Source organism: Bombina bombina, chromosome 8 (genome assembly GCF_027579735.1).
Source record: "Bombina bombina isolate aBomBom1 chromosome 8, aBomBom1.pri, whole genome shotgun sequence".
Lineage (NCBI taxonomy): Eukaryota > Metazoa > Chordata > Amphibia > Anura > Bombinatoridae > Bombina > Bombina bombina.
The window spans coordinates 276,557,282-276,577,889 of record NC_069506.1 but is presented as its reverse complement, the minus strand read 5'-3'; the positions used below and the strand labels follow the sequence as shown (position 1 = coordinate 276,577,889).

Here is a 20,608-nt window from a genome sequence, read left to right as displayed (position 1 = left end):
GTGTGTTGTGTTTTCCTTACACTGAAATAACAAGACCTGTCTGTGTGTTGTGATTTCCTTACACTGATATAACAAGACCTGTCTGTGTGTGTGTTGGGATTTCCTCACACTAATATAACAAGACCTGTGTGTGTGTGTTGTGTTTTCCTTACACTGAAATAACAAGACCTGTCTGTATGTTGTGATTTCCTTACACTGATATAACAAGACCTGTCTGTGTGTGTTGGCATTTCCTTACACTGATATAACAAGACCTGTCTGTGTGTTGGGATTTCCTTACACTGATATAACAAGACCTTTCTGTGGATTGCGCTTTCTCTCGGATATAACAATACCCGTCTGTGTGTGTTGTGATTTCCGTACACTGATATAACAAGACATGTCTGTGTGTTGTGACTTTCTTACACTGATATCACAAGACCTTTCTGTGTGTTGTGATTTCCTTACACTAATATAAAAAGACCTGTGTGTGTTTTGTTTTCCTTACACTGGTATAACAAGACCTGCCTGTGTGTTGTGATTTCCGAACACTGATATAACAAGACATGCCTGCGTGTTGTGCTTTCCTTACACTGATATAACAAGACCTGTATGTGTGGTGTGCTTTCCTTACAGTGATATAACAAGACCTGTCTGTTGTGATTTCCTTACACTGAGGTAACAAGACCTGTCTGTTGTGATTTCCTTGCACTGATATAGCAAGACCTGTCTGTGTGTTGTGATTTCCTTGCACTGATATAACATATCACATATGATATATTTTTTTTTTTTATATATATATATCACAATTTTGGACATATTTGTAGTTTTATTTTTGTATTCTTATTTTTTCGTTGATATTTTTCACAACTGGATACAGTGGCATCTATAATGTTCCACTACAAGAATGTCACTATAAACTACACAGTGAGCACATATCTTGGACACAATAGTAGTGGCTCATTGCTGAGCTTTACCAAGGGGAAATATACTTGTCCAAACCCATCCACATCAGTTATAGCTTCTTAATCAAGGTCATCTACACCTCGTGCATAGAAGTTTAGTTCCTTCATAGTAGGTTCTGAATTGTTAACATCATAATTGTCTAATACTTTGTGTATAGAAGTTTATTTTTTGTTTTAAATGTGTGCATGGATCCATGTTTTATAATATGATTAACCTTGTAAGATTTTAAGTGATATGTATTAAAGGTACAGTCTACACCAAAATTTTTATTGTTTTAAAAGATAGATAATCCCTTTATTACTTATTTCCCAGTTTTGCATAACCAACACAGTTATAATAATATACTTTTAACCTCTGTGATTATCTTGTATCTAAGCCTCTGCAAACTGCCCCTTTTTTCAGATCTTTTGACAGACTTGCAGTCTAGCCAATCAGTGCCTGCTCCCAGATAACTTCTCGTGCACGAGCACAGTGTTATCTATATGAAATACGTGAACTAACACCCTCTAGTGGTGAAAAACTGTTAAAATGCAATCTGAAAGAGGTGGGCTTCAAGGTCTAAGAAATTAGCATATGAACCTCCTAGGTTAAGCTTTCAACTAAGAATACCAAGAGAACAAAGCAAAGTTGGTTATAAAAGTAAATTGGAAAATTGTTTAAAATTACATGCTCTATCTGAATCATGAAAGTTTATTTTGGCCTAGACTGTCCCTTTAAATTTGCTACACTTTTAAGAAGACCTCTAAGAATATTTCCAAACTGTATCCTAGCCTCCGCCAGATTAGGCGCTCTGGTTACATACCCACTCACTGATATAACAAGACCTGTCTGTGTGCTGTGCTTTCTCTCTGATATAACAAGACCGGTCTGTGTGCTGTGCTTTCCTTACACTGATATAACAAGACCTGTCTGTGTGTTGTGCTTTCCTTACACTGATATAACAAGACCTGTCTGTGTGTTATGCTTTCCTTACACTGATATAACAAGACCTGTCTGTGTGTTGGGATTTCCTTACACTGATATAACAAGACCTGTCTGTGGATTGCGCTTTCTCTCGGATATAACAATACCTGTCTGTGTGTGTTGTGATTTCCGTACACTGATATAACAAGACATGTCTGTGTGTTGTGACTTTCTTACACTGATATCACAAGACCTTTCTGTGTGTTGTGATTTCCTTACACTAATATAAAAAGACCTGTGTGTGTTTTGTTTTCCTTACACTGGTATAACAAGATCTGTCTGTGTGTTATGCTTTCCTTACACTGATATAACAAGACCTGTCTGTGTGTTGTGAATTTTCTTACACTGATATAACGAGACCTGTCTTTGTGTAGTGCTTTCTTTACATTGATATAACACAACCTATCTGTGTGTTGTGTTTTGCTTACACTGATATAAGAATACCTGTTTGTGTGTTGTGCTTTCTTTACACTGCTATAACAAGACCTGCCTGTGTGTTGTGATTTCCTTACACTGATATAACGAGATCTGTCTGTGTGTTGTTTTCCTTACACTGTTTATTTGCAACATTCATCCCCTTCCCGCACATTTGCTCTATTCTTTCTTATGCTGATATAACAAGGCCTGTCTGTGTGTTGTGCTTTCCTTACACTTAAATAATAAGATCTGTTGGTGTGTTGTGCTTTCCTTACACTTAAAGGGACAGTATACACTCATTTCAATATAACTGCATGTAATAGACACTACTATAAAGAATAAGATGCACAGATACTGATATAAAAATCCAGTATAAAACTGTTTAAAAACTTACTTAGAAGCTGTCAGTTTGGCTCTGTTGAAAAGGTAGCTGGAAAGCCCACTGCACGTGGCAAATAAGACACTACCCCCTCCCCCTTCTTTTGCATATGAAAAGACCCTTTACACAAACAAAAGCAAACTGGAGAAGGTAGCTGACGGTATTCACATAAAACTTTGGGGCTTGGTTAGGAGTCTGAAAATCAGAGCAATGTTATTTAAAAATAAGCAAAACTATACATTTATTTACAAAAAAAAACTTTATGGGCTTTATAAATAGATCATCTACAAAACATTTATGCAAAGAAAAAATGAGTGTATAATGTCCCTTTAAATAACAAGACCTGTCTGTGTGTTGTTCTTTCCTTACACTGCTATAACAAAACCTGTCTGTGTGTTGTGTTTTGCTTACACTGATATAACAAGACCTGTTTGTGTGTTGTGCTTTCCTTACACTGCTATAACAAAACCTGTCTGTGTGTTGTGTTTTGCTTACACTGATATAACAAGACCTGTTTGTGTGTTGTGCTTTCCTTACACTGATATAACAAAACCTGTCTGTGTGTTGTGTTTTGCTTACACTGATATAACAAGACCTGTTTGTGTGTTGTGCTTTCCTTACACTGATATAACAAGACCTGTTTGTGTGTTGTGCTTTCCTTACACTGATATAAACGAGACCTGTCTGTGTGTTGTGTTTTCCTTACACTGTTATTTTGCCTCATTCATCCCCTTCTCGCACATTTGCTCGGTTCTTTCTTTCTCATTCTTTCTTACCCGTTTCCTTTTTTCTTTGTCTGACTCTATGTTCTATTGGCAGATTGTGAGAAGAACCCTGAAGAAACTGATTTGCCTTTGTTGGTTGACAGTGGCCAGTCCCTGCCGGCATCCTGTTACCCCTCCTCCATGCTTATGGGCTACAAGCACACAGACTTGAACTTCAGCATGGAGCAGGCAGGGGTGTGATACGTACGTACCCTCAATACCCACTGAATTCTCCTACAGCCTCTTTTATTTATCTGGGCTGAAAGCAACGCCAGTGGTCGCTGACAGTCTTCTGATCTGTTACTCCAGGATTCCGCTTTTCTCTCACATCCCTGGTAACAGCAGCACTGACAGATGGAAAAGAGGTCTTGCATGATCTGTCACTTCCTTCAGGCAATTTGTTAATTCTGTCTTAGTTTCCAAAGATCAGAAACTCTCCAGTATGGGGAGAAAACATGTTTTTAGACATTATATTGTAATGTGTGTCTCTTTCACTTGCAGAACTCTATAAGATAAACAGTCCTCACACAATCATTTGGATTTTTAAGATATGAGGGACCTTACAATACTGTAAAAAACAGAAAAAAGAAAAATAAATATTCCAAAAATAAGGAATATAAGTCCAGGGTATACACTACCCAATAAGTAGAAAAAGATGAAAAGGACATTAGTCTGCTAAATCACACATTTAATGAATAAATATTAATCATAATAAAATCATGATGAGTCCCACTATTGTGACATGAAAGTATTACAACCGGCTGTGGCAAGATAATAACGTGGTGCACCACTAAAGTAAATCATATAAAAGTTGCCCAACACTACAGTGTTTTAAGAAAATGTCAGTGTAAATCCACAAACGCATTCAGTAAGCTGTAGGCAGGTGCTCAAATTACCGATTGTATCCACAAAGCCACAAAACTTCTACCCAACATATCTACAGGCAAATACACACAAAAAAAAGGCTAAGGGGGAGCACCTATCAACAGGCTGACCGCCGCCGAAGCATCCTCCTACTCCACCGGTCAGTAACCAGTTACCTGTGTCCCTCACGTGGCTGCTCCTCCCCCAATTCTGTATGCCCCTATGAATGTGAGCCTGGCTGGGTCAGCAGTTGAGGGGGGTTTCCATACACGACCGCGCAAAGCACCAACGCATCCCTTTGCGCATTTTGGAGGCAGCTAGGAGCTTCTTCACAGTTACTGACTGGTGGAGTCGGACGACGCTCTGGCGGCGGTCAGCCTGTTGATACGTGCAAGGTGCTTCTCCTTAGCCGTTTTTTGTGTGTATTTGCCTGCAGATATGTTGGGTAGAAGTTTTGTGGCTTTGTGGATACAATCGGCAATTTGAGCACCTGCCTACAGCTTACTGAATGCATTTTTTAATGTATACAGACATTTTCTTAAAACACTGCAGTGTTAGGCAACTTTTATATGACTTACTTTAGTGGTGCACCACGTTATTATCTTGCAACACTTTCATGTCACAATAGTGGGACTCATGATTTTATGCGATTAATATTTATTCATTAAATGTGTGATTTAGCAGACTAATGTTCTTGTCATCTTTTTCTACTTATTGGGTAGTGTGCAATACCCTGGTCTTTTAGATATTCTTTATTTTTGGAATATTTCCTTTTCTGTTTTTTACATTTAATCTTTTACCAAATTGCACCTACTACATACTATTATATTATATGAAGTGAGCAAACCATCCCTCCACATATTCCTATGACCTCACAATACTGATAAGATGTATTAGATCAGAGAGCTTTAGGTTATTAGTGAGACAGGAAGACAGAGATGGCTACAAAGAAATATCATAGCAATGAAAACCAGAGAATAAACACAGGTCTCCAGAGCACATTTGTTTAACAGAACAAAGCCAGATCTGGCAGGAACATGAGTACTGCACTGTAGTGTTGTTGTAATATCTCAACCTTCTTGTGCCCTGGTAGGGTTAATTTCACGGTTAATGGAGTTGTCTGTGACTTTGTACAATGATATTCTTTCTGATGATGGGAGGGTCAGAAAACTTTTTATTCTGAGGAATACAGATGTCATGCTTGGGAGAAACACTGCTTAAACCGCCACTTTGTACTGACAGAAAACCAGAAAGGATGAGAACTGATAATACGCTACCAAGATGCACCATGTAATGGTTCAGTTGGCTTAAGCTGCTAAAGGCTGAATGTGAGCCGTAGTTTGTGGCTGATAAAAAGGAAAGCTTTAGGGTACCTGTACCTAAATGAAACACAAACTTTTCCTTTCATGATTCAGGTAGATAATACAATTTTAAATAACTTGCCATTTTACTTCTATTATCATATTTGCTTACTTCTCCTGATATCCTTTGTTGAAGGAGCAGCAGTGCACTACTTGCAGCTAGCTGAGCACATCAGGTGAGCCAATGTCATGGGTCATGTATGTACAGACCCCAATCAGCAGCTCCTAAGCCTATCTAGATATGATTTTCAACAAAGGATGCCAAGAGAACAAAACTAAGTAGATAAAAGAAGTAATAATTTATTTCATAAAAATGATGATGATCCATAGTCCCCCATAACATGGAATCATTTTCACACCACTAGGAGGAGGTCAAGAACCCATATTAGAACTTTAAATCCTTCCCATCTCTCTTTTGTTATTGGCCTCGTAGGAGGTGGTTGAGAATAGAGGTGTTTTAGCTACTTGCATATGAATATTAACTTGGGAGCTCAGACCAATGTGAGACCCAGAGTCCCTGGGAATTTTCATTCACAAAGAAGATAGAAGAGAAAGTTCACAGCAGCTGAATGACACAGCGACATAGGAATTCCTTGTTATGTACACAGTATTTCCTTAAGGGACTTTAGCCATAACTACCCTCAGGCATCGTAGGGACTCATCCTTAGCCTCCCCCTAGGGGACCCAGGTATTTTTTTCTGCAATCCTCTGTTGTACCCAATACCTGCACTGGATGCGCTCTCTACTGGATATTGCTGCAACTGCATGGACAGGGATTTGACATGCCTGGTAAGCCAGTGGATGGGGTGCTGCGTAAGGTAAGGGATTTTACACAGCACACACATAGCCCAAAGGCTATTTGTAGATACTCTGACACTAGTACAGCATAGCTAGGGGACTTAACTTGCTCTCCTCATGACACATTTATTTCTCTTTTTCAGATCTCTGCCTGTCCTATCCTTTTCAGGGTCAGGCCAGGTAAGATTGAGGCACTTTAAAACTCTTTGGCAGCCCTGGGTATAAACTTAAGAAACTTTGTTAAAAATTAGTGACTGCCCCTTTAAGAACACCACTCAGTGCAATTAAGAGTGTGATAAAGGAGACGCTGGTTAGGCAGGGGAACATATTTATATTAGTATAACATTTTTATGCTTCGTGCACACTTTTGTGTTAAAATCTAAAAAACTTTATATATTTTATTTTAGAAGCTGCCGCACCGGTGTTATTTTCTGGCTGTTACCCCACGCCCTCAGCGTTCCTTGGCTTTTTACATTAACCAGAGCTTCTCTAGACATAATTTATTTTCAGCTGGGTTAGGCACAGTTTCCCAGTGTTTTTTTCTGTACCCGGGAAGGGGTGAGTACCTATGCAGGAGCTGCCAGGGGTTTATATTGGAGTGCATCAGTCTTTTTAAGGGACAGTTGCTTATACTTATTGAGGAATAATATGGGTGTCTGAGGGGTGTTTAAGCATAAGTGTAGAGGGCTCTCTACTTATTATTTTTTCTATACTCTGTATGGTGTCATTGCATACTTTAGTTGTATTTTAAAAATGGAACAAAATGACTCTGTCTCCACTGTTATTGATATAGATGAATCAGTTTCCAATACTCCTCTTCCTACATATGTGTGTTTATTTTGCAAAACTGTTCAGTTTGCCAGGTTCATCAAATATGTGATAATTCCATACCTCATGTTTTGAATGCAAACCAGCCACAACCTTCCACTTTCCAAAGAGAATTTTGCCCCGTACTTGTTTCTCGGGGAAACAAATGATTTTTCTCCTGAATTTAAAAAGTGTATGTACAACATAGGGGATTTAATGCTCAGGAGGTAAATGTGCAAACTTCTTCCTCAAAGTCCTGTTTTTTTTTTTTTTTTTGCAGATTTCTGACTCTGAGGATGCAAATATTTCTAGTTTAGATGGGGAAGTGTCATCTGATGAGCAGGATCCTGTTCCTGATTCAGAATATGACAATGCTTTTAGGTTTAAAGTGGAGCATATCCATAATTTATTTCATGAGAAAAACCTGCTGAAAACAAACCCGTAAATCAGTTAAATATTGTTTTCAAAGCTCCACCAAAAATCCCACAGGTATTTCAGGTCCCTGATTTAGTCTCTGACTATATAGCTAGGGAATTGAAAAAACAGGCGTACCTTTTGCTCCTTCCACCAGATTTAAGAAAATGTATCACATTCCTGATCAGAATGTGGAAGTATGAGAATCAGTTCCTAAAGCTGATGGGGCTATTTCCACCCTTGCCAAATGCACGACTATCCCTATGGAGGATAGCACTTCATTCAGAGATCCCATGGACCGCAAGCTAGAGTCTTAATTAAGAAAAATCTTTCTACAAACTGGTCTTTTACTTAGGCAAGCACTTTCTCTCATTTGGGTGGCTGCTGGTGGGAAAGGAACATTTCTGCCTCAGGACAAAAAATCAAAGAGGAAGAACAGACAGGTAATCAATTTCATTCCTCAGGAGGCTTAACGTCATCCTCAACTTAGAAGCCTGTGCTCTCCAAACCAACTTAGAATCCTGATGCTTCTTGGAGTTGGACTTTTTGGACTGTTTGTTTTTCACTCAATACTAAATCAGCATGAAGGTGCAGCCCCAAGCCAGATTCTGTTCTGGTAGGGGGCAGACTGAGTATTTTTCAAAGGGCCTGGTTCAGGTCACTTCAGGACTCTTGGGTAAAAAACATAATTTCCCAGGGTTACAGGATAGGCTTACATTCCAGACTTCCTTAAGGACGATTCTGTCTCATGTTCCCAAAATTCAGTCAAAGGTGACTACCTTTCTTCAATGTGTTCAGGAATTACAGGATATGGGGGTTATCCCAGTAGTTGTGTCTTGACAGGGTCAATGATTTTATTCAAATCTCTTCATAGTTCCAAAGAAAGAAGGGTCTTACAAAAAACAGTTTTAGATCTAGAAATACTAAACATGCTTTCTTTTACAATATATGACGAGTCCACGGATTTCATCCTTATTTATGGGATTACGCCTCCTGGTCAGCAGGAGGAGGCAAAGAGTACCACAGCAGAGCTGTATATATAGCTCCTCCCTTCCCTCCCACTGCAGTCATTCTCTTTGCCTGTGTTAGTGATAGGAAGAGGTAAAGTGAGGTGTTAGTTTAGATTCTTCAATCAAGAGTTTATTATTTTTAAATGGTGCCAGTGTGTACTATTTTACTCAGGGTACAGCTATAGGGTCTGTGCATATTACATCCGCCCTCTGTGACTCCCAATGGGGGCTGCCCTGATGAATATGGTCTTAGCAAGTTTTATCTAAGACCCAGTTTGTTCCCACAGATTCCGGGGGTGAGATGAAGGACCTCTTGCAGTGTGGGACGAGTTATGTTGTTACTCAACATGGAGGTATGTGCAGTCTTTTATTTTCTGTACCACTTGGTACCTCAGAAAGGACTGTCTCTCTCTATAAGCTGGCCTATGTCTGTGTCCTATTGTATCTAGCTGGGGGTATACAGAGAAGGCTAATGAAAATATGGGGTGCGGTAGAAAGGTATGATACACTATTTTAACCCTTTCATGTGTGGGCTGACGCTGGGGGCTCTCGGAGTGGTGAACTCCGGATCACATAAGTTTGAATATGCTGGTGGCATGGTTTTACAGGAGGACTGGCTTCATGTGGGGCACTTTTTTGAGGTGCAATACTCCGGTGGCTCTATTTTTATTTTTTACTATAAGATACTGAGCCGCGCGGGAGTTCCGTTCTGATACGCCCACGATGGGCGGGGCACTCTTTCGCGTGCAAGTAGAAGCAGCGCAGTGCCTGTCTGGGAGTTGGTCGGATGTTTAGCTCCGGTGTTCTGTCTGGACCGCATGGGTAGTTAGAACTCAGGCGGTCTAGACACTCTGCTGCACGGGTGACGTTCTTTTGTCTCAGAGTGTGGGGGCAGGTAAGCGCCGCAGCAGAGCTGTGGCGAGGTGTTTAAATCTGAAGTAGTAATTGAAGGTGCAGTTATCCTCTAAAAAACGTTAGTTAACTATTCATGGGATACGTATAACTGCGATCTTATTTTGCAAGGCCACAATTATGTGTTTTCAGCCACACAAGTATGCTGCGCAAAGGTTTTTTATTTCTTAAAGGCACAGTTTTTTTTATTCTAAATAACTAGATTGTGCATAAAAAGTGTCTGATATAACTGAATACAATTTTCTGTTTTTAACTATGGATGACCTTGAAACCAGTACTTGTTCCATGGGTTTAAATGCCATTGTGGAACCCCCGCTTACTTTTTGTCCCTCATGCACTGAGAGGGCACTGCAATGTAAAGAGAAAATTTTTCTTAATAAAGATATAGCGCAGTATGTTTCTCAGACTGATGAGACTCATGGTATGCCAATTCTTTCTCCCCAAGCGTCACAGCCCTTAACACCCACTCAAACGACGCCATGTTCTTCAACTGCGTCCACTTAATTTACTCTGCAGGATATGGCTACAGTTATGTCATCCACCCTTACAGAAGTTTTATCCAAGTTGCCAGTGTTACAGGGCAAACGTAGCAGGACAGAAGCCACTTTGGTTCCTGCGATTTCTGATGCTTGGATGGCTATCCCCGATGTGCCCTCCCAGGGATCTGATTTGGGGGGTAGGGAACTTCTATCTGAGGGGGAACTTTCAGACTCAGGGAGTGCGTTACCTCAGACAGACTCGGACGTCATGTCCTTCAGATTTAAGCTTGAACACCTCCACCTGTTAATTCGGGAGGTTTTAGCGACTCTGGATGACTGTGACTATTGTGGCACCAGAGAAATTGTGTAAGATGGACAAATACTTAGAGGTTCCTTCTTATTCTGATGTATTTCCGGTTCCTAAGAAAATTTCGGAAGTTATTACGCGGGAATTGGAAAGACCGGGTATCCCGTTCTCACCTTCTCCTAATTATAGAAAATGTATCCTATAGCTGACACTGTTCGGGATTCTTGGCAAACGGTCCCTAAGGTGTAGGGAGCTATATCTACCCTGACTAAGCGTACAACTATTCCTATTGAGGATAGTTGTGCTTTCAAAGATCCTATGGATAAAAAAGTTGGAGGGTCTTCTAAAAAAGCTATTTATTCATCAGGGTTTTCTATTACAACCGACGGCTTGTATTGTACCAGTTACAACTGCCGCAGCATTTTGGTTTGACGCCTTAGAAGAATCTCTTAAAACTGAGACTCCTTTAGAGGAAATACTAGATAGAATTAAGGCCCTTAAGCTAGCTAATTCTTTTGTTATGGATGCCGCCTTTCAGATCGCAAAGCTGGCGGCTAAGAATGCAGGATTTGCCATTTTAGCGCGAAGAGCTTTATGGTTAAAATCTTGGTCTGCGGATTTGTCCTCTAAATCAAAGCTTTTGGCTATTCCTTTCAAAGGAAAGACCCTGTTCGGGCCTGATTTGAAAGAAATCATTTCTGACATTACGGGAGGTAAGGTTCACCTCCTACCACAGGATAAATCAGCTAAACAAAGGGTAAACAGAGTAATTTTCGTTCCTTTCGAAATTTCGAGGGAGTCCCTTCTGCTTCCTCTAAACAGGAAGGGAATTTTGCACAAACCAAATCCATCTGGAGACCCAACCAGACTTGGAACAAGGGTAAACAACCCAAGAAGCCCGCTGCTGCTCCCAAAACAGCATGAAGGGGCGGCCCCCGATCCGGGACCGGATGTAGTAGGGGGTAGACTTTCGCTTTTTGTCCAGGCTGGGATAAGAGACTTTCAGGATCCCTGGACACTGGAAATCGTGTCTCAAGGGCATCAGCTGGAGTTCAAAAATTCCTTCCTGAGGGGAAGGTTTCTTCTTTCACGATTGTCTGTAGACCAGATAAAAAGAGAGGCGTTCTTACGTTGTGTAAGAGACCTCTCCACTATGGGAGTAATTTGTCCCGTTCCAATACAGGAGCAGGGACAGGAGTTTTACTCAAATTTTTTTGTGGTTCCCAAAAAAGAAGGAATGTTCCGACCCATTTTTGACCTCAAAAGTCTAAACAAGTTTCTCAGAGTTCCATCCTTCAAGATGGAGACTATTCGGACAATTCTTCCATTGATCCAGGAGGGTCAATATATGGCTACCGTGGACTTAAAGGATGCATATCTTCATATTCCTATCCACAGAGATCATCACCAGTTCCTGAGGTTTGCCTTTCTGGACAAACATTTTCAGTTCGCGGCCCTTCCCTTCGGGCTGGCCACGGCACCCAGGATCTTCACGAAGGTTCTAGGGTCTCTGCTGGTGGTTCTCAGACCGCGGGGCATTGCAGTGGCGCCTTATCTGGACGATATTCTGATCCAGGCACCGTCTTATCAGCTGATAAGGTCTCATACCAACATTGTCCTATCCTTTCTAAGGACTCACGGATGGAAGGTGAATCTAGAAAAGAGTTCATTAATTCCACAGACAAGGATTCCTTTCCTGGGAACACTAATAGACTCTGTATCCATGAAAATCTTTTTTTGACGGAAGTCAGAAAGTTAAAGATTCTGAATACATGCCGAATCCTTCAGTCCAATACTCCACTCCATCAGTGGCTCAGTGCATGGAGGTAATTGGATTGATGTTGGCAGCTATGGACATCATTCCGTTTGCTCGTTTTCATCTCAGACCACTGCAACTGAGCATGCTCAGGCAGTGGAATGGAGATTATGCAAATTTGTCTCCTCAGATTGATCTGGATCAGGAGAAAAGAGACACTCTTCTTTGGTGGTTGTCGCCGGATCATCTGTCCCAAGGGACATGCTTCCGCAGACCCTCATGGGTGATAGTGACAACAGACGCCAGTCTACTAGGTTGGGGTGCAGTCTGGAATTCTCTGAAGGCTCAGGGTGTGTGGACTCGGTCTGAGTCTCTACTTCCAATCAATATTCTGGAATTGAGAGCAATATTCAATGCGCTTCAGACTTGGCCTCAGTTGGCTTCGGCCAAGTTCATCCGGTTTCAGTCGGACAACATCACGACTGTGGCTTACATCAATCATCAGGGAGGAACAAGGAGTTCCTTAGCGATGACAGAAGTATCCAAAATAATTTGGTGGGCGGAGGCTCACTCTTGTTATCTGTCAGCAATCTACATCCCAGGAGTGGACAACTGGGAAGCAAATTCTTTGAGCAGACAGACGTTTCATCCGGGGGAATGGGAACTCCATCCGGAGGTCTTTGCCACCCTGATTCTCAGATGGGGCAGACCGGATCTGGATCTTATGGCATCTCGTCAGAATGCCAAGCTCCCAAGATACGGATCCAGGTCCAGGGATCCTCAGGCCGAACTGATAGATGCCTTTGCAGTGCCTTGGTCGTTCAACCTAGCTTATGTGTTTCCACCGTTTGCTCTCCTTCCCTGGGTGATTGCTTGGATCAAACAGGAAGCGGCTTCAGTGATTCTCATTGCTCCTGCGTGGCCTCGCAGGACTTGGTATGCTGATCTGGTGGACATGTCCTCTCTGCCACCGTGGAAGCTTCCATTGAGGCAGGACCTTCTCGTTCAGGGACCCTTCCATCATCCGAATCTAGTTTCTCTGCAGCTGACTGCTTGGAGATTGAATGCTTGATTTTATCTAAGCGAGGGTTTTCTGATTCGGTCATTGATACCTTGATACAGGCACGTAAGCCTGTCACTAGAAAAATTTACCATAAGATATGGCGTTGATATCTTTATTTTTGCGAATCCAAGGGCTACTCATGGAGTAGGGTTAGGATTCCCAGGATTTTAGCTTTTCTCCAAGAAGGATTGGAGAAAGGGTTGTCAGCAAGTTCCTTAAAGGGACAGATTTCTGCTTTGTTTATTTTGCTACACAAACGTCTGTCAGATGTTCCAGATGTTCAATCTTTTTGTTAGGCTCTGACTAGAATCAGGCCTGTGTTTAGACCAATTGCTCCTCCTTGGAGTTTGAATTTAGTTCTTAATGTACTTCAAGGGGTTCCGTTTGAACCTATGCATTCCATAGATATTAAGTTGTTATCTTGGAAAGTTTTATTTTTGGTTGCTATTTCTTCTGCACGCAGAGTTTCTGAGCTTTCTGCTTTACAATGTGATTCTCCTTATCTTATTTTCCATTCTGATAAGGTGGTCTTACGTACCAAACCTGGGTTCCTTCCTAAGGTTGTTTCTAATAAGAATATTAATCAGGAAATTGTTGTTCCTTCCTTGTGTCCTAATCCTTCTTCTAAGAAGGCGCATCTGGAAAACGTAGGGGCCAGAAAGCTACGGCTACCTCTCTGTCTTTTTGGCTGAAGAGTATCATCCGTTTGGCATATGAGACTGCTGGACAGCAGCCTCCTGAAAGAATTACGGCTCATTCTACTAGGGCTGTGGCTTCCTCAAGGGCATTTAAAAACGATGCTTCTATTGAACAGATTTGCAAGGCTGCATGCAACTTGGTCGTCTCTTCACACTTTTTCCAAATGTGATACTTTTGCCTCGTCCGAGGCTGTTTTTGGGAGAAAGGTTCTTCAAGCAGTGGTGCCTTCCGTTTAGGTTCCTGTCTTGTCCCTCCCTTTCATCCGTGTCCTATAGCTTTGGTATTGTATCCCATAAGTAAGGATGAAATCCGTGGACTCGTCATATCTTGTAAAAGAAAAGGAAATTTATGCTTACCTGATAAATTTATTTATTTTACGATATCACGAGTCCACGGCCCACCCTGACATTTTCTAAGACAGGTCTTTATTTTTGTTAAACTTCAGTCACCTCTGCACCTTGGCTTTTCCTTTCTCTTCCTAACTTCGGTCGAATGACTGGAGTGGGAGGGAAGGGAGGAGCTATATATACAGCTCTGCTGTGGTGCTCTTTGCCTCCTCCTGCTGACCAGGAGGCGTAATCCCATAAGTAAGGATGAAATCCGTGGACTCGTCATATCGTAAAAGAAATAAATTTATCAGGTAAGCATAAATTTCCTTTTTCAGGATTCCTACTTTCAAGATGGAAACAATTCAAATAATATTACCCTTAATCCAACAGGGTTTATTTATGACAACTATAGACCTCAAGGATGCATATAATCTGTTCATACCTATTCATAGGGATCACTATCTGTTCCTGAGGGTTGCATACCTGGACAAACGCTACCAGTTTGTTGTTCTTCCGTTTATTCTTGCTAAATCCCCACACATATTTACAAAGGTGCTGGGGGCACTGTTAGCAATAATCAGAGCTCAAGGTATTGAAATTCCACTATATCAAGATGACATACAGGTACAAGCACCTTCCCTGTCTCGAGCGATCACTCATACTTGCGAACTTCTGTTGCTACAAAATCACATTTGGAAAATCAATGTTCCTAAAAGCTTGTTATATCCTTCTACAAGGGTAACATTTCTAGGAGTCATAATAGATTCAGTTCTTATGCGTCTGTTTTTGACAATCACGCAGAATCAAGCTTTCAACTGACTTGTATCTCCCTGCAAAATACTCCATGCCCATCTGTAGCTCAATGCATGGACACAATTCCTATTTCTCATCTCCACCTGTGACCCCTCTCCAACTATCTATGCTAAGCCAGTGGTCAAAGAATTATCTGCACTTGGAGCAGTAAATTGCTCTGGATTCACAAAATCCTTTTTTGACCCTTGGGGCATCTTTTCTTCGTCCTTCATGGGCTATTGTGACAATGGACGCCAATCTTTCAGGCTGGGGAGCGGTTTGGAATTTTTGGAGAGCTCAAGGAGTTTGTTTCCTTTAGAGGCGAGGTTACCAATCAACATTCTGGAACTTCAGGCTATTCTTCTGGCTTTTCAGTCCTGGCCCCTATTTATTGAAGAAAAGTTTATCTCCAGTCTGACGATATCACAGCGGTAGCCTACATTAATCATCAGGGTGGTACCCACAGTCCTCTGGCAATGCAGGAAGTGTCTCAGATTCTTTCCTGGACAGAGAGGAATCAATGCTCCCTATCAGCAATTTGCATTCCAGGTGTGAACAATTGGGTGGTGGATTACCTCAGGTATCAATCAGTTCATCCATGGAGAATGGTCTCTCCATCAGGACGTATTTTATCAACTAGTATCCAAACGTTGTGTTCCAAACATAGATCTGATGGTCTCTCATTTAAATCACAAACTTCCAAAGTATTGTGCAAGGTCAAGACATAAAAGGGCTCACATGATAGATGCTTTGGTGTGTCCATGGGAGTTTCATCTTGCATACCTGTTTCCTCCATTTGTTCTTCTACCAATAGTCATTGCTCGGATCAGACAGGAGTTGGCTTCAGTAATACTGATTGCTCCAGCCTAGCCACGCAGGATATGGTATGAGGAATTAGTGCAGATGTTCTCATCTTCACAATGGATTCTTTCTCTCAGACAGGACCTATTGTACAAAGGTGCTCTTTTCCATTTGGATCTGAAATCTCTAAGGTTAACGGCATAGAGGGTAAACGTCTAGTTCTGAGACATTTTTTTTTTTAAGATTCGGTTATTGATACTCTGATTTACGCTAGAAAGCCTGTAAAGAAAAGATTTATCATAAGATTTGGAAGTCCTATTTTCAGTCGTGTTCTTCCAAAGGGTTTTCTTGGTATTCCTTTAGGACTCCTAGAACTCTATAATTTTTGCAGAATGGCCTTAACAAGGGTTCCCTTAAATGGTCAAATTTCTGCTTTGTCTGTTCTTTTTCACAGGAAACTGACAAAGCTTCCTGATATTCAAACTTTTGTTCAGGTCTTAGTTAGAATTAGGCCAGTTTTAAAACCTATTTCTCCACCCTGGAATTTAAGTCGAGTTCTTTCGCTATTACAAGGTCCTCGTTGTGAACAAATTTATTCCATTGACGTTAAGTTGTTGTCCTGGAAAGTTCTTTTTCTATTAGCATTTTCTTCTATTAGGAGGGTTTCTGAATTGTCAGCATTTTCGTGTGATTCTCCGTTTTTAGTTATTCATAAAGAAAAGGCTCTCCTTACTAAATATGATTTCCTTTCTAAGGTAGTGTCTACAGAAAATATTAATCAGGAAATTGTTATCCTTTTTAGTGTCCAGATCCTGCTAACTCTAGGGATCAGCTGTTACATAATCCAGATGTAGTCAGAGTTTTTGAAGTTCTATCTGCAGGCTACTAAAGAGTTAAGACAAACTTCTAGTTTTATTCATTACTCTGGCTCTCAAAAGGGACAAAAAGCTACTAAGGTATTATTGGCCTCATGGCTAAAACAAATCCTTCACAAGGCTTACTTGATGACCTTCTAAGCGTATTGCAGCTCATTCCACAAGAGCAGTTGCAACATCGTGGGCTTTTAAAAATGATGCATCTTTGGAACATATTTGCTGCCACATGGTCTTCTCTGTAAACTTTTTCCAAATGTTATCGTTTTGATGTTTTCGCTTCTTCACAAGCAGCTTTTCGGAGGAAAGTTCTTCAGGCTACAGTGTAAGCTAAAAAGGAACTGTCAGGAAAATTGTCCCACCCTGCCCCTAACATAGACCATCGGCTTGGGTATTTATCCCATATGTTATGGAGGTCTGTGGACCATCATCATTTTACGAAATAAATTATAATTTATTCTTACCGCCCCGTTTATTTTTTCTGGGTGGCAGTTCTACACCTCTGCAGACCCTGCTTTGGCTTAACTACCTTTATCTTTCCTGTTCTCTACTCCAGCAATTCTTAAAACTAGAGAGAGGTGGGAGGGATTTAAAGAGCTTGTATGGGTTCTTGACCCTCCACCTAGTGGTGATAAATATATCCCATATGTTATGGAAGAGTATGGACCATGATCATTCCAAAAGAAAATAATTTATCAGGTAAGCATAAATAATTATCATTTTTACTGCAATTGTTTATCAATAGCCAAACTCCACCCACTATTTGACTTATTTGGAGGGGCAAATCTGCACTTTAGTTCAATGCTAACCATTGTCATAAAGTTAGTATAGAGCGCATTGTTTTGCAGGGACATATATGTAGCAATGTTAGCCTTGAAAAGTCAGCAGGTGCATTTCATGTGAAAATTAGAAATTGCTTAATTTTCAGAGCTAAATTTCATGAAAATGGAGCAAAATAAATAATAAAAAAATGTCATTTAAAAATATTGAAAAGGTGTTTTGTTATACTCAACTAAACATTTTATATATAAATATCATGGTGTTTACTGTCCCTTTTAAGAATGTTTAGAATGAATAAGTAATAAAAACTGACTCTCTCGTGCAGAGGATATGCTCCTGACTAGCTCTTATGATTGTATTGGGCACAGCTAATAGGTTCTTTTTCCTGCTTAGCTATCCATGAAACTAGTTTACAGGGAAGTGATGTCATCAGATGTGTGCAGCAGCATCTTCTCCTCTGTCAGTGCTGAGACGTCACTACAGGACGAGGCTTTAATAGTAACACAAATATGTTACTTCTGCTGTTCCTGAGAGAACGTTTTCTTGTTCCGTTGCTGTAACAGGTTGTGAGCGCTTACATGTATTTGGTTGCACAATTATATCTGTATTAATAATGAATTAATTTTTTTTGCAGATTTTCTGTCTGGGCAGAGAGGATCCCATCATCTTAATACCGACAGTATCTGCAGCTTCAGCTCCAAATTTTATGCATATTTTTTCCCTGAATGACCGGCTGCCACCAACCCCATCGCAGACTCTAGGAGCCCCTTTTTAAGGCCACTTCCAAAACAAGAAGCTGTGGGCATCACGGGGAGGGACGGGGTAACTTGTTCTTGGTCAGAGAGTAAGCTGCTACTTGCCCAGTCACAGGGGCTGAGGGGAAGGGATGACAGCACGGTCCAGCTACTAATAGAATTACCAGCAGAGAATCCCATGAAGAAACATGCCCACCTGGAAGTGGGTAGTAGAGGCTGGCCCCCGAGGGAACAGGCAGGCGAGGCTGCAGGCCAAGGGGGATGGCCCAAGAGACAATTGCATAAATAGACAGTGACAGGATAAGCTGGACCCTAAGTGGGACCTGGCAGGAAGTTGACACTTAAGCTGGGTGAGCATGGCAAAAGAAGCTGGTATCCATGGTTGGCCTGACTGAGAGGAGAATCTGGTCCCCTAGATAGATGCTGGCGATAACTTGCTAGATACTAATAGAGGCTAGAGCTTGAGCAATATGAGACTAGCAGGACACAGTGCCAAGAGACTCATAAGGGCTTGTCTGCTGTCCCATATGGAGAACCCAGTCATAAAAATAAGAAAATGTTCTATTGCTAAATATATGTCTCTTATATGTAATAAATAAGCTGATCCTGCACTGCTAGTCTTGGCCTAGTGTGTCCTGTAGTCAGTCTTTGCCTGGTCTGGCCTTGCTGTATGCGTCCTCATGTGCTAGTCTTGGCCTAGTGTGTCTTTTAGTCAGGTTTAACATGGGCTGGCCTTGCTGCGTGCGTCCTCATCTGCTAGTCTTGGCCTAGTGTGTCCTGTAGTCAGTCTTTGCCTGGTCTGGCCTTGCTGTATGCGTCCTCATGTGCTAGTCTTGGCCTAGTGTGTCCTGTAGTCAGGCTTAGCATGGGCTGGCCTAGCTGCGTGCGTCCTCATGTGCTAGTCTTGGCCTAGTGTGTCCTGTAGTCAGGCTTAGCATGGGCTGGCTTTGCTGCGTGCGTCCTCATGTGCTAGTCTTGGCCTAGTGTGTCCTGTAGTCAGGCTTAGCATGGTCTGGCCTTGCTGCGTGCATCCTCATGTGCTAGTCTTGGCCTAGTGTGTCCAGTAGTCAGGCTTAGCATGGTCTGGCCTTGCTGTATGCGTCCTCATGTGCTAGTCTTGGCCTAGTGTGTCTTTTAGTCAGGTTTAGCATGGGCTGGCCTTGCTGCGTGCGTCCTCATCTGCTAGTCTTGGCCTAGTGTGTCCTGTAGTAAGGCTTAGCATGGGCTGGCCTAGCTGTGTGCGTCCTCATCTGCTAGTCTTGGCCTAGTGTGTCCTGTAGTCAGGCTTAGCATGGGCTGGCCTTGCTGCGTGCGTCCTCATGTGCTAGTCTTGGCCTAGTGTGTCCAGTAGTCAGGCTTAGCATGGTCTGGCCTTGCTGCGTGCGTCCTCATGTGCTAGTCTTGGCCTAGTGTGTCCTGTAGTTAGGCTTAGCATGGGCTGGCCTTGCTGCGTGCGTCCTCATGTGCTAGTCTTGGCCTAGTGTGTCCTGTAGATAGGCTTAGCATGGGCTGGCCTTGCTGCGTGCGTCCTCATGTTCTAGTCTTGGCCTAGTGTGTCCAGTAGTCAGGCTTAGCATGGTCTGGCCTTGCTGCATGCGTCCTCATGTGCTAGTCTTGGCCTAGTGTGTCCTGTAGTCAGGCTTAGGATGGTCTGGTCTTGCTGCGTGCGTCCTCATGTGCTAGTCCGTGGCCTAGTGTGTCCTGTAGTCAGGCTTAGCATGGTCTGGCCTTGCTGCGTGCATCCTCATGTGCTAGTCTTGGCCTAGTGTGTCCTGTAGTCAGGCTTAGCATGGTCTGGCCTTGCTGCGTGCGTCCTCATGTGCTAGTCTTGGCCTAGTGTGTCCTGTAGTCAGGCTTAGCATGGGCTGGCCTTGCTGCGTGCGTCCTCATGTGCTAGTCTTGGCCTAGTGTGTCCTGTAGTCAGGCTTAGCATGGGCTGGCCTTGCTGCGTGCGTCCTCATGTGCTAGTCTTGGCCTAGTGTGTCCTGTAGTCAGGCTTAGCATGGGCTGGCCTTCCTGCGTGTGTCCTCATGTGCTAGTCCGTGGCCTAGTGTGTCCTATGGTCTGGCCTTGCTGCGTGTGTCCTCATGTGCTAGTCTTGGCCTAGTGTGTCCTGTGGTCATGCTTAGCATGGTCTGGCCTTGCTGTGTGCGTCCTCATGTGCTAGTCTTGGCCTAGTGTGTCCTGGAGTCAGGCTTAGCATGGTCTGACCTTGCTGCAAGCGTCTTCATGTGCTAATCTTGGCCTAGTGTTTCCTGTAGTCAGGCTTAGCATTACCTGGCCTTGCTGCGTGCGTCCTTGTGCTAGTCTTTGTGTTTGGTCCAGTGTGTTCTTGCATTTC

The 20,608-nt window shown here is 42.2% G+C and overlaps 1 protein-coding gene across 1 annotated transcript in view; it reads left to right on the top strand.

Annotated features, from left to right (window-relative positions):
• The window catches only part of SIK3 (SIK family kinase 3), a 772,688-nt gene that overhangs the window by 745,964 nt on the left and 6,116 nt on the right, over positions 1-20,608 (top strand). The window contains exons 24-25 of the mRNA XM_053691386.1: positions 3,524-3,672; positions 18,147-20,608. The exon at positions 18,147-20,608 is cut by the window's right edge and continues 6,116 nt beyond it. Of these exons, the coding sequence (XP_053547361.1) occupies positions 3,524-3,669 (146 nt within the window). The 3' untranslated portion in view covers positions 3,670-3,672; positions 18,147-20,608. The remainder of the gene's footprint in view (positions 1-3,523; positions 3,673-18,146) is intronic.